Source organism: Musa acuminata, chromosome BXJ2-4 (assembly GCF_036884655.1).
Source record: "Musa acuminata AAA Group cultivar baxijiao chromosome BXJ2-4, Cavendish_Baxijiao_AAA, whole genome shotgun sequence".
Classification (NCBI taxonomy): domain Eukaryota; kingdom Viridiplantae; phylum Streptophyta; class Magnoliopsida; order Zingiberales; family Musaceae; genus Musa; species Musa acuminata.
The window spans coordinates 798,699-812,967 of NC_088341.1; the positions used below are offsets into that span (position 1 = coordinate 798,699).

General features: G+C 39.1%; 2 protein-coding genes across 3 annotated transcripts; both read left to right on the forward strand.

The window, feature by feature from the left end:
* The first annotated feature begins 4,639 nt into the window (after nt 1–4,639).
* On the forward strand, nt 4,640–7,684 carry LOC103980400 (uncharacterized). Of its 2 annotated transcripts, XR_010485754.1 has the most exons (3): nt 4,640–4,849; nt 4,928–5,428; nt 7,449–7,684. XR_010485754.1 is itself a non-coding variant. In XM_009396798.3 (2 exons), the coding sequence occupies exons 1-2, from the start codon at nt 4,739–4,741 to the stop codon at nt 5,369–5,371; spliced, it is 555 nt and encodes a 184-aa protein (XP_009395073.1). In that variant the 5' UTR covers nt 4,640–4,738; the 3' UTR covers nt 5,372–5,549. The 2 variants fall into 2 exon arrangements, 1 of the variants encoding a protein (XP_009395073.1); XM_009396798.3 differs by lacking the exon at nt 7,449–7,684 and having other exon boundaries at nt 4,928–5,549.
* A 3,502-nt stretch (nt 7,685–11,186) lies between these two features.
* On the forward strand, nt 11,187–13,982 carry LOC135609296 (polyadenylate-binding protein 7-like). Its single transcript, XM_065102401.1, has 8 exons — nt 11,187–11,433; nt 11,566–11,684; nt 11,792–11,991; nt 12,488–12,747; nt 12,825–12,931; nt 13,022–13,211; nt 13,288–13,553; nt 13,905–13,982. Exons 1-8 carry the CDS (start codon nt 11,226–11,228, stop codon nt 13,980–13,982), a joined length of 1,428 nt encoding a protein of 475 aa, XP_064958473.1. The 5' UTR covers nt 11,187–11,225.
* The last annotated feature ends 287 nt before the right edge of the window (nt 13,983–14,269 follow it).

A 14,269-nucleotide genomic window follows, 5' to 3' on the forward strand; every position in this document is an offset into this window, starting at 1 on the left:
TAGACGAGAATATAATATAATAAGAAGAGTTTCTCCCATCATATCAACATAAATTCGATCATTTATTATATGATCAAGACTACATTTACAGCATTATCAATCGCAATCAGAAAAAACATATGAAACAGTCTCTCTTCGGCCCTCACCGACAAAGGAATTCATGTGCTGCTCACGAGTTGAACAGCAAATGAAGTCAAAGTCTGCTGTAGTCGCTACCTTCTGATGCTTTGTGTTTGATGAAACATGAGGAAGGATTCGGTGTTGCTTGTTAATCAAGCAAGAAGTCCACTCGAGGAACAGATGCTAAAGAAAATTGTGAACTAAAAATCTCGGGCGAATAGATACTAAAGATTTTTGTGGAAAAGTGTTGCTCATTGTCAGAATTCCTTAATAGCGTCTTTATTTTTGGCTACTACTTAAAAATAACTTTGATTTAATGGTTAATCGCTTACCCTTGTTTTCTCTCTCTCTCTCTTTTAATTTTTTCCCTATAATTCGGTCCATAGGTGAATGGAACAAATTGTAATATTTATAAACTATGCTATAATGTTTACTGTGATAAAATGTAAAAGTACTGTAACAATATCAGTTCATAAAAAAAATTAAAGGGAAAAAGATAGTTGGATGGTGGGGTACTTCAATTATTAGGTGGGCAAAAACTATCCAAATATTTTAACCAAACTTCCCCAAAATAATAAAAAAAGAAAAAAAAAGGAGCTCTTCTTATAACCTAAAATTCTTTTATTTTCATAAATTCCACCTCTTCATTCTTTTAATAATATTTTTAAGTATTAGAAAAAAGATTAGATATTGAGTCAAACACCATAATTTTTTTTCTCCTTATGTGAATTAAAAAGATAAAATTTAACATTAAATATTATAAATATATTATAAATAGGGAAAAGAAAATTTCTAGTATTTGTGACTTCCATAGATACACTTTAAGTAAGAATCTTGTAACTATTCTTAGTTGATAAATAATTTATTTATTTTTTTCATGAATATAAGTAAGAAGTTACCGAGCTATGTTAATCTTATGCCAATTTTTTTATTTGTTAATTTTTATTATTTTTTTGATTGTTTGGTTTTGGAATTCTTCTACCTCACCGACATTAGGGCATGTGTTTCTCGATGGAATTCATAGCTGAGACAATCCATGTGGGTTGATGGGGATATTAGTTATGTTATGACTATATGACAAATTAAAATAGTTGGAATGACAATGGAGAGCTCTCATCAACCAGCAATCTTCTGTATCTTTTGTTTGCACGTGGATATATCTTAATCAGTTAATGGTCCAAACAATATACCTCTCCACGAGGGAAGAGAACGAATAGATACCATCTCCATGTGGTAACTTTAGATGGTCGACATGTGGTAACTTTAGATGGTAGACAGAAGTACGCTTTGTTGGTGAACAAATATGCCGGTTGCTAGTAAGTCAGCATGGTTTGGTCCACGAGTCGATGTTGGAAGTCTTCTATTGGTCGAGTTGGATGCCGAGGTCGACTGGACCCTCGCGACGAGGTGTTGATCAACGTTCCTCGATCCGAGTGCTAGTTGATGGATCAGGACGTTGGTCGGTAACTTCGGAGGTTGGGATGCTCACGGGTCATGGGTGGCTGCTTTCATGCAAAAAAGACATTCGTCGGGTGATTCTCGACTTTGACTCCTCCGACGAGCAAGTCAGTGGAATGTTCAATTATTTTTTTTACCCTCCCTTGGCCGGATGTCGGCCAAGGGCTTTTATACCATTATACGAAGGTCGGTTACACACTAATCCTCGAGGGATGAGACGACACTTCTGATCGATCGTCGTCTCTGGACACGCGGAGCGACGTCAGATGTCGTTGTCCCGAGTTCTCAAGACGGGACATATCGAACATTGTCTCGGTACGAATTCTGACTTGGCGTGTGAAGATGTTCCCCTAGCTGATTCTCGGGTTGGCGTGTTGGTACGCGGGTCGAACAACGTCTTAGTACTGATTTTAATCTGACGTGTGGCATCGATTGTGACATGTCTTGAGCTCAAAATATGTCTTTATCATGCTTGATGACGAGTGATCAATAGACACCACTCATTAAACACTAGCCAGCTGGAAAAGAAGAGATGCTATGGAAGGATAAACACCGTTGACCGAATCCGTCAATCTCTGAAATAGAAGTTATTGTATTAAAAGTCTACCCTTGCGGTATGTACCACGTGCAAAAAATTTTGTACTTGTAAACTAACGCTTCATGATATTCGATAGTCATATTTGATAGGGTGATATTTAATTCCAACATTGTACTTGTAAACTAACGCTTCTTCTCTCATAGAACGCCTTTTGGAATTAAAATCGTATGACACTGACCTTAGAGTAAATAATTTATGCTTAAAAAATTTGCACCGGTGAAGACCAGTAATGAACCTTGTGAGATGCTGTTTAGTATAAAAATCGAAGAAGCCTTTGCTACGATGAAGCTTACGATAGGAGCAATGAATACTTGGTTTGCCAATTATAGGATTTGAATAGGAATATATATATATATATATATATATATATATATATATATATATATATATATATATGTGTGTGTGTGTGTGTGTGTGTGTGTGTGTGTGTGTGTGTGTGTGTGTTAAAATTTTTATTATTTGATTAGATTATGTTAAAATTATTTATATGTATTGAATATTTGATTTCTGATTCTTATTTAATTAAGAATATTATAAGTTTATCTTTTAATCTTATATTTTTAATGTATTATTATTAATTAATATATGATATCACAATTCGAGATTGATGAAATTTGATATGAATTGAGTTGAAACAATCCACAAGCTAAGCCCAAATCTAGATCAAGTCATAGCCCACTAACTAGCCCCAATCAATAGGCCATAGCTCACTCGTTAAACCCAATCAATAGACTAAGCCTAATTTGTAGGTCAAACCTTACTCGTGGGCTAGCTCAACGCAGTCTAATATGGATAGTCACATGTGCACATGATCAGGGCCAAGGGTTGGCCCACCTAGTGGGGTTTATGCATGGTCATGTGCATTTGCTAAATTTAGATCGGAATATCGATTTAACTAAATCAGAATTGATTAGTTTATATCAATTTAGGATGATTTCGAATTAGTTTAACTTATTCAAGCTTGTTTAACTCTAATTGAATCTAATATAGTCCAAAGTATACTAGTGTATGATAATTCTAAACTAGTTAAATGAAAATTAAAAATTGATTTGGTTAGGTTTTAGTTAAATATGATTTTACTGAACTGATTAAACTAGAGTTTAAGTAAATAGAGAGCTAAGTGGTATTATTTGATAATATTTCAAAGAAATATTTTAATATTTTATTTTATCTCGATATGACTAGTATGAGATGATACTATTTCCTTGCCGAGGGCAAATAGGATGATTTCCTTCAAAAATTAGTAGGTCATTAGACGTGACGGCTAGACAGTTCTTCCCTCCGCTATTAGGAGGAACGTGTTTTCACTTTGATGAGTGAGAGATTTCACTCTATTCGTTGTTAGGAGTGTGATATGGGTTTGTCTCCATCCGTTATTGGGAGAACACAAACTCATCTCGTATGATAAAGTCTCTTCATTTGTTGCTAGAAGAGTGCTCATTTATGTATTTGATATATATCTATGGATAATTAATTTTTGATCATGTATTCACTTTCAGTTGATATAAGGGTTCTTACTTAGCATTGTTAAAATTTTATTATTTTTTATTTTTAAAGCAACTTCTCACTAGTAATAGATCGGATTCTAATGAAGAACAGACTTTCCTCTATCGTTAGATAGAACTAGTTAGATGTTTCTTCGAGTTAATATTATTATGTTCTATAATAAAACCTAGGATTACTTTTGACTTATGATTTGATAAATAAATAAATTATAATAAATATTTATAAGTTAACTAATAAAATAATATTTATTTATTTGGCTCGGGATATTCTCGTGGAAAGATGCTGTGATCATGTGTAAAAGAAAAAAACATAAATGTGACACTCGATACTTGTTTCAAACCATATAATATTTTTGTCCAACTCATACAGTTTATCTTCCTACACTTTTGATTTCAAAGCCTTGTAACTAACTACTCGATAGATAGAAACTCTCTTGTAACTTTTCATTCAAGGTTATTGATTTAATATTAAATTAATAAATCTATCATTTTTTCTTAGTTACCAATGCTAGTGGTATTCTAATTGCATCAATTTCTAATAGTAGAGAAAAGGTTACTCGGAATTAAAGCATATCTTTTCTTTCAAGATTGCATGTCTTTTGGTGGTTTTCATATCATAGCAGAAGTTCTCAGGCGATTCTTGGGCGTGATCGATAGCCAAAAGCTCAATAGAATTCTTTCTTCCAAAAGTGGATCCTCCAATCCTTCCTTGGATGACTACAGTAATTTAGTCAAGCTGATGAAGTGAGAGGCAAAATTCTACCATTAGAACCTAAAAAGAGATCTTGCAAAACAACGTCTTTCTTTCTTTAGAGCCAAATCTACCAGCCAAATTCATTCTCTTCTCTGTGGTGTTGTGCTTATGGATAAGCCTCGGCCACCTCTATTGGTCCGAGTTAGATTCTCCTATATCTGACTGACAAATATTGGCGAGGATAATAAACAGATAACAAGAGAGGGAAATCGAACAAAAATAGACCACAACTCCATTTGATGAAGTAGTAGTAGTAGTCGTGGAAGAAGGAGAAGAAGAAGAGAACTCGAACCTCTCGAAGCGATGGCGGCGCCGACGATCGCCTCCGCTTGCTTCTCTTCTCTCTCCCCTTTATCTCCCCGCTTCTCCAATGGAAGACCCTCGCGAATCCTCGCCATGGCGCCCAAACAGAAGGCACCTTTCCTTTCGTTTCCTTTCCTTTCCTCTTCTGACCCTCCAATCTTTCATCTCTCTGATGGTGCGCTGTTGCAGGTCAACCGATACGACGACAACTGGAAGAAGCAATGGTACGGAGCGGGTCTCTTCGCGGAGGGAAGCGAGGAGTTGTCCGTCGACGTCGTGAAGAAGCTGGAGACGCGCAAGGTGCTATCCGGCGTGGAGAAGTCCGGGCTGCTCTCCAAGGCGGAGGAGCTCGGCATCACGCTCTCCTCCATCGAGAGGCTGGGCTTCCTGTCCAAGGCGGAGGAGCTCGGCCTTCTCAGCCTCCTGGAGCGCGCCGCTGGGTTCTCCCCCTCTGCTCTCGCCTCCGTCTCCCTCCCTCTCCTCGTCGCCGCCGTCGCCGCCATCGTCCTCATCCCGGACGACTCCGCCGCGCTAGTAGCCGCGCAGGCCTTTCTTTCCGCCGCTCTCGGCGTCGTTGCCGCTGGTCTCTTCGTCGGCTCCGTCGTCCTGGGCGGGTTGCAGGAATCGGACTGAGTGATGGACGAGTTTGGCTTTTGTATACCGAGTTCAACTCGCGTGGATCGGAGGGAGGTACTCTTGTGTATTTATTATTTGTAGAAAAGAAAAAGGAGAATTAGGATTATTATTGTAGTTGTACTAATGCAAATTACTTCCATTTAAATCCTGAAAGAAAATAATGATATTAATCTCTCATGCATTGTCAAATTAATGTTGAGAAAGAACAACAAAATTTCGTCCCATTTTGGGATGAAAAAGTCACAAAAAAAGAAGAAGAAAGAAATGTAGCATTTCTTTGTCACTTTGTCTCAAATATCAATAAGAGCTAATTTTCTCTATGAACTGATCTCATGAGCTTTTCTTGGACAGCAAACATAAACTTCCATTACTTTGTAACAAATCATATACCTTTAGATTATATATATGTATATGATCACTGTGATCCATTTATGTTGCACGGAATCAATTTAAGCTATCAGTCTAAAATCGAATGGGAGTTGACTTCATGATTTTGATTAGTATGTTAAGTCTCCCCAAGTATATTGACCTTTTATTTTAGTAGGAAAAAAAACAAAAAGTGGAAAGATTTGTATCAAAATGGTGCTTATATTTTCTTCTAAAAATCTTCAACTTTCACTCCCGAACTCAGCACACTCACCTCGCACCTCGCTCCTCGCTGAACTTTTCTTCTAACGTGTTTCTTACAAGGCAAACCAAACCAAATCGATTTCTAGAGTTGAATAGATGATATCATTTGTTCTTATTGATAGCAGATAAGATTTTTCCAATTATATGAGGAAATCTCTTTATTTTGTTGAGAGAAATCCTCCCTCGTATAAATAGAAGAAGGACATATTAATACATTTAAGCTTCTTCACTTCTTCAATAAGACTTATTCAATAATTCTTCTTTATCTTTTATTCTTTTCAACACTTATCATTATAAAATAAAAAAAATTATAAAAGATAAATTAAGAAAGCAAGATTTGAGACAAAAATCTTTAAAACATAAGATAGTTAATATCGAAAAGATTGCATGATATGAATCTATCAAACAAGAGAAGCCATGAGATGTGCCTTTGAGATTGCTGCTATATATCTAATTGAATTGCTAACATATATATATGAGCAGGAACTGAGCTGTAGATAATGCACAAAGTTAACTATAGAAATGCAGGCACTTACGATTTTGATTTTAAGAAAATAAATCAGTTATCTAATAATAAATAAAATACACTCCCTGATTATAAGCACAGAATCAGATTTGAAAGAAACACAATTCAAAACTCAAATTGAAAGACAAAAAGTAATCCACAAGCTATGTATATGTATGATGGAAGACAAACTCAACTTACATAAGAAGAAACTAACAAATAATCCACAAGCTATGTATATGTATGATGGAAGACAAACTCAACATACATGAGAAGAAACTAACAAGTAATCCACAAGGTATATATATATGTTTGATGGAAGACAAACTCAACATACAAAGGAAGAAACTGCCACTTAATCCACAAGGTCTTGAAAGATGACAAAGACTCTTGCCCATGTTACAACTATACATTGGTTCAGTGCTTAGAGAAGCTGTGTCTGACAACAAAATCTACCAAGAAACAAAACTAACATGAGTGACTACATGTGATGACCCGAGCTTGATGGGCTAATTAGCCTATCAACTTCGTTTGGTCTAAACCACTAGCCCAATATAATCCAGATCAAACTCTAGCATAGTACATGTGAGGCGTAGCCCAACTCCACGCCGTGACGAGTCCTCTGACTCCGTCTACGGGTAGACCTTTCCTACTCGCCCCCTCACTATGCCCAAATGCTAGGTCGGCTCTGATACCAAATGTCATGACCCGAGCCTGATGGGTTAATTAACTTATCAACTTCGTTTGGTCTAAACCACTGACCAAAATGCTTAAGCTGAAGTTGATAGTAGTACACTCATCAGACCCTTATAAGTCAATCTTAATCCTGCCCAGTTTCGATATGAGACTAATCAGGGGTGTTACACTACGTATAAATTCAAACTCTATCTACTATCTCAGTGCCTGGTTCTTCTGACAAAACACATCATAGTTCTGCAGGTGACAGCCCAGACTACTTACTGCATGGTGGCACCCTCTGAAGATCCGATAGTAAACAACTAATGAACCACAATCCTCACATCAACATGCCCCAGTTAGCACCGGGAGAATTTAATGGATCAGCTGTCATTCAATTTTCAGTGATCAGTCATTGTTGCAAAGAAATGTAACGAAGTAGGACAACCAAAAGTCTGTAATCAGACAGTGCAATCGGTTATACTGTTCATGTTGTTGCTTCTTTTTTTTCTCAATCAGATAGTAATAAGGCTCTAAGAATATGCCTTAGGATACAGAATCTATGTCTTTGGATTTTCTTTTTTTCTTTTTTATTCTATGTATAAATTATTTAATTACACTCTTTATCAATATATGTCTATAGTTGTTATTGTTCGAACAATTGTAATCCATAATTCTAATTAAGTATATAATAACAAGTCTCTATATATTTTTGTTGGAATGATTTTTGATGACCTATTCATTATCAAGAGTTTGAAAGATCTTCACTATTTTTTGATTTTATTCTTTTATCAGCTTCTCACCTTTGTTAAATCTTCGGGGTTTTAGCGTATTGCGACCTTCCATTCGACCTATCGGATCCTTTCACTATCAAGGATGTTAGGGAGATGATGTGAATTTTTGACATTTACAAGAAGTGGGTTTGCAAAGCCCAAAGTGTTAGAAATTTCATTAGTTTGTGCTTATTAATGGAACGGTGTTTTTCATTTCTCTATGAAAAATAGTTGCATATCCTCTTGTCTATTTATATTTTTCCTTTCTCGATTGAGAAGTAGGCTCTGTCCTTTTTACCGACATATATTTTTTTCATGATGGTTGCGAAGTTTTATATGTGATTCCTTATGTTCTTGTCCTTATATTTTCTTTTGTTGTGGCTATGAGTTTGATGCTTGGTGTCATTTTCCTTGTGATTCATTTACACAGAGATATGACATCTTCAAGGAGAAATCTATCTCCTCGTCGATTAGTGACTTCATCTTATTCTTTTTTTCTATCAAAATGGATTCACATTCTAAATTTTGATTTCTATCAAAATGAATTCACATTCTAAATTTTCTCAACTATTTCTTTCTTATAAGTTTGATGTTGATTCCCATTGGTTTTCAACCATCTTTATTATCATTTTCATAAGAGATTGATTATTCGATTGTATCCTTCTTAATCAAACATGCACCTTAGAATCATGAACCATGCCTTTGAGTTTCTTTATATATTTTTTTTAATTTTATTCATAAATTATTTGATTATATTCTTTATTAAAATATGTTTATAGTTGCTATTGTTCCAACACATTCTCCATCAAGCCTCCCAAAGTTTGACTTTAGCCCTATTTAACAAACTCTACTTAAGCTCTGCCCGAAGTCAAAAGATAAAATCTTTCTTTACTTTTGTTCTCTCAACTATTTGTAGTTCTTGAGAGTCACAGTTATAAAGGGGTTAAAGATTTTAAAGAGAAAACACCTTTCTTATTATTCTTTTTCTATACTTGTTAGTGAATCTTTATGTCATGGTTGATATGTCAACATGACTTGGTCTAATTTCGAATACGTAAGGTTGCCTACATGGATGCTCGGGTGGTGGAAGCGAGCGTCGGGTCGGGTTGAGTTTGAGCCTCATCTCTCGAGTGCGGTCTTCTCCCTTGACGAGTGGCCTGCTTCTTCATCGCAAGGCTTCTGCATACAACCCCTAGTCGGGAGAGGGATTTCCCGACTCGACTCCTCCGAAAGTTAAGTTAGTGTTGAGTGAAGTAAGAGAGAGTTGAATACTCGAAGTCATTCCCCCGACGCTAGTCAAAAGGGTTAGCTTTTATACCTACGAGCGAGAGTTGATTGTACATTATCTATTAATGACGATCGACTCCTCAGGCAGTCGGCTTGTACCTCATGTGCAAGTGCTGATCGACCAATATGCATCTGCGCTGCGCAGCGCCATTCCAAGCTTTTTGGAGCAGCTTTATGCTATGCGGCGTCATCTCGTACGACCTTGGACAGCGGGGGAATAGGCGATCGTCCCATCCGAGTTCGAGGTGTCACATCGACGTAATGCACTATATCAGCTTTGAGGCTTCGTGTTGGCACTGACGTAGCTACTGACTGTTATCGCAAGGGTGATACTATAATGTATCCTATCAATCCTTAAATAGATTTGATCCTTTTTTTCGAAAAAATAAATCCAATCATCTTGAAGTCCAAGGGAATGCCCTCACGATGAATTATCATATGAAAAATAAAAGGGCATTAAGACGATAAAATATTAAAGAGGTGAGATAATGCTAATCAGAAATGGCAATATAACTTTATGCCGAACCGGAGTTCAGACAGAGAAATTACTGGATCGCTTCAGAGTTCCGAAGCACTCCGCTCCCGTCGACTCTACTGCCCCTCCTCCGCGGTAAAGGAACCTCGTAGTAGAATAGGTTTCCTCTTGATAAGGTATATTTTGGGCCCTGACCACATCACGACCAATGTCGCACCACGCCACCGCCAGGTCAGCAAGAGTACTCCCACGCACCGAACCGGGATCCGTACCAAGGCACTCCTCGATACATCCCGTCCTGGAAAGCTCGGGACGGTGCCATATGGCACCGTTCCATGCGTTCCGAGACGACGGCCGCATAAAGGTATCTCCTGGCCCCGCGAGGATCGGCCACCACGTCGAACCTGCATATGACCGACCCTCGTATGGTAGTATAAAGTCCCCTAGCCGACATCTGGCTCAAGGGAGGCAAAAACAGAGAACCAAGCACTAACTTACTCGTTGAAGGGCCAAAGTCGATCACCACCCGACAAGGGCCTTATGTGCAAGGGAGCAGCCACCCACCGAGGCGCGATCATCCCAATCGAGAGGCATCTTCCTCCAGGCAGATCCGACATCCCAGTCGGCGCCCAGGGCCTTCTGTCCAGGAGAGCGGATACTCCATGAGGCACGATCGTCCTGACTAAGAGACACCAACCAACATCCCGACGCCAACATCCCGTCCTGTGGTCGATCAATCTTGGTAACCTGTTCGGCCAACCAAAGCCTCCCGATATCGATCCGTGAACCGGACCATGCTGACTCACCAACCATGGTGCATCAATTCACCAACACCTCTTATATGGTTTTTGGTGGGCATTGCCAAGAATGTTAGGAGATTAGGATTTGGATAGTGAGAAGCACGAAGAGGATCGGGAAGGCGGTGAAAGAGGAGAAGGGAGAAGGAGGTCGGTTTCGTCACTTACATATTAGGCCTACGTGGCAGTACATGATCGAATATTAGGTCAATACATTTCTCTTTTCTTCTTTTTTTTTCCCTATCAGTGAAATGCCTTATTTGCGCTTATGTGAACGAACGGCTTTGGAGGTTCCTGGGGCAGCTTGTGGTGGATAAGATGCGTCGGTTCGATACCAAGTTGATGTCGGATCCTCACCGTTCATTACCTATTTCGAACTCAAAATGAACGGCGATGAGTAAGCGTTCACGGGAGCCCGTAGAGTTACCCGTGCAATCTTCTACTCTTACCGTGAAACTCATCTCGTCCGTTCAACGTTTTCAAAGTGAACGGTGTAGATTTATACCGCATATATTTTTACATGCAATGGTTCGTAAGCGCTCTATGAGGCGGTTATTGCCTATATAAAAATAGCGTCCACCACACTGCTCCTTCCCGCTCAAGTCTTTCCCGTCTTCCTTTCTTCTTCTCCGGCGAGAAAGAGACGCGACGCTCTCCAAGCGCAATGGGAGATACGGCAGCTGCGGCCGCGACCTTGCATCCGGATGAAATGAATGCGGCAGCGGCTCCCACGTCCCTCCATCTTCCGCCATTCCCGACTCTGTACATCGGCGACCTTCACCCGGCCGTCACTGACGCGGAACTCATCTACGCTTTCACTCCCTTCGGCACCGTCGCCTCCGCTCGCGTATGCCGCGATCGCGCCTCTGGCACTTCCCTCGGATATGCCTACCTCAACTACCTCTCTTTCTCTGATGGTTTAAACCCTATTCCTCTCTCTCTCTCTCTCTCTCTCTCTACATTTCTCTCAGTTCGGGTGATTTGGTTCTCTTGACCCATTGGTTTCGTGTGCATTTCTTTGAACCTTTGATTTGGATGTTTTCTTGAAGCCGAGAAAGCCCTCAAGGCGATGAATCACTCCCTTCTGCACGGTAGACCTATGCGGATCATGTGGTCACAACGGAACCCAATGTCTCGGAAGAACGGCATTGGCAATCTCTTCGTGAAGGTGAAACCCTGATCCTTCTTGCCCTTCAATTCGTAAGCGTCATCTAAGTTTTGTTCCTGACGTGGGTTCTGTTCTTCTCCGGGGACGGATCATTTGCGACTCTAAAGAATTTGGAGATATCGGTGAGCGGGACGGTGCTTGAGGATCTGTTCGCGGTTTATGGAACAGTGGAGTCGTGCAAGGTGGCAATAGATGGGTCTGGGAGGAGTAGGGGATTCGGTTTCGTTCAGATGGACTCAGAGGAAGCGGCTCAGTTGGCCATTAAAGCTCTCAATGGCGTCATCCTCCCTGGTTCAAGCAAGAAGCTGTTAGCATTCCTGTTCTTTATGTTTTCTTTAGTCTCGATTGTTCCTCCTTGCAATGTGACGTCATTCTTTTTGTGGAATGATCTTAGTCTTGTTTTCTTGTTTCTTTGACCGTCGGCTCATTCATTCCCTGACACCGATTTTTTTTTTAGTATCGAATGCTCTGTTTACCGTTTGTGGATTCCTCTTTCCTCTACTCATCGCTTTTTGTCCTATTCCCTCATAAGATGTGCTTTTTCTGCTTGTTCTTTTTGTGTTTTGATAACATTGTTTCCCAAAATGACGGTTTATCTTTGTTGTATGTATACGATAGTCTCTGCTTGGATTCTTTAGTTTGTTTAGGAACTACTGGGCCATTTTATGAGTTGTTTTAGGATTTAGTGGCGTTCAATTACAGCGATTTCTTAGCTTCCCTGTTCTTTTCTATACTTTTTTTTTTCCTTTTATAAATGTTTAAAGTGTCGTTCATGGAATTTTTATTCTAATTTGTGGAATAAGGTGTGTAACAAAGTTTGTTAAGAAGAGCGAGAGGCAAGCACTGCCTGAAGGACCAAGAGGCACTAACCTGTACATCAAGAATCTGGACTGGGACATCACAGATGATGTTTTACGGCAAAGGTTTTCTGCATATGGCAACATCAGTAGTGCTGTTGTAATGAAAGATAGAGATGGAAAATCCAGAGGATTTGGATTCGTCGACTTTGAGTCACCGGAGGCTGCTAAGAACGCTTTGGAAAATCTGAATGGCTCAGATCTCGGTAATATTTCTTCTTTTCATATTATTCTTCGTTTGTTTCCTTGCACATTGTTCTTATTGCACGATATTATGTGTCAGGATCGAAATCTTTATACGTTAGATATGCTCAGAAAAGAAGTGAGCGTGATAAATTGCTAAGACTTCGTTTCGCTGGTAGACCTGAGCACAAATTTACAAAGATTCAGGTAATCAACCACAACTGCATTAAAAAGTACATTCTACTTTGTTGTATGTAAAGGGACAGATTGCTTAGGATATTTCTTTCTTTAAATCAGGGTTCAACTGTCTTCGTGAAGAACCTTGAAAGATCAATTGATAATGCTGCCTTGAGAAGATTATTTTCTGAATCTGGCATGGTATTGCGGACAAAAGTGATATATGATAAAAATGGACTGAGCAGGGGATTTGGATTTGTATGCTTCTCCTCGGCTGAAGAAGCAAATGAGGCTGTTCAGAGATTCAATGGTATTTAACTTTAGGTTAAATCTAAATTATGTTTCTTTTCACTGTTAGTCTGAGCCGGTAGTTGTCTTTTTTCTAGGGAATATGTTCTATAGCAGACGCCTTTATGTGACAATTGCTCAGAACAAGGAGGATCGTCAGAAAAATTTGCAACTTCAGTTTGCTAATTTCAAGATAGTCCCAGTGCAGCATGCAGTATCTCATGACAGTATTCCAGCAGCATACCATGTGCCAAATTATGACTGGTTTCAAAATCAGATGCACGTAAATCCAGTCTATCTTTGTCAGCAGAATGGGATGGTTCATTTCCTTGGGACCCAAGCTTGCTCCTCCAATGTACCTACAGTAAGCAAAATATTTCTTGTTCTGTTTTTTTTTTTGTTATCAATCCTCTTAAAACATTGCAACGCAACAAAAAAGTGTTATTTCAGATCCCTCATCAATGGAGGCAGCTGGATCATAGAAGTTCTAGCTCTGTGAACAAGCTTTCTCAGCCTGTGCAAACAAGCAATACTTCATTTTTTTCTCAATTCCTTTATCCTCTTCACAAAATGTATCATCCTCTGCCAAGCGCACAATATATGGAGGTATATCCCGACTCGTTATTATGTTTGTAGTCTGGGTGTTCTCTGAAGCACAATCTGCATTGCGTAATCTGCATATGACAATCCGATGCTCATTTATCTTCTACTGCAGATAAATGGAAATGGGCATTACGGAAACGTGAATGACGGTTCTAATTCTTCAAGGGGGGCACGGATGACTTTGTATTAAAACGATCGGTCTATCATCAACCAATAGAAACGTGCACGCCAGACCTGTTCAATGGAGCCTATTGTTGTTGATCTACCGTAGTAGCTGTTATCAAGATTGGCGGGGGTTAGGATGATATGCAGTGTGGATTACTTGACTTCTAGAAAGGTGTAAAGGCCTGCAGAAATAATAACTGTATCTTGTATTTTCTCTATGTGCATGGAATGGTGGTAGTTTAGTAGTTAGCCGATTGACACTAAATGTGCAACGTAAGAAGAATAGACACTAAATGAGGAACATCGTTTCTG

Coding starts and splice junctions, on each gene's coding strand:
- LOC103980400 (XM_009396798.3), top strand. CDS start 4,739: ATGGCGGCGCCGACGATCGCCTCCGCTTGCTTCTCTTCTCTCTCCCCT. Junction 4,850..4,927: donor CCATGGCGCCCAAACAGAAG/GCACCTTTCCTT, acceptor GCGCTGTTGCAG/GTCAACCGATACGACGACAA.
- LOC135609296 (XM_065102401.1), top strand. CDS start 11,226: ATGAATGCGGCAGCGGCTCCCACGTCCCTCCATCTTCCGCCATTCCCG. Junction 11,992..12,487: donor CCTGGTTCAAGCAAGAAGCT/GTTAGCATTCCT, acceptor TTGTGGAATAAG/GTGTGTAACAAAGTTTGTTA. Junction 13,212..13,287: donor GGCTGTTCAGAGATTCAATG/GTATTTAACTTT, acceptor TCTTTTTTCTAG/GGAATATGTTCTATAGCAGA.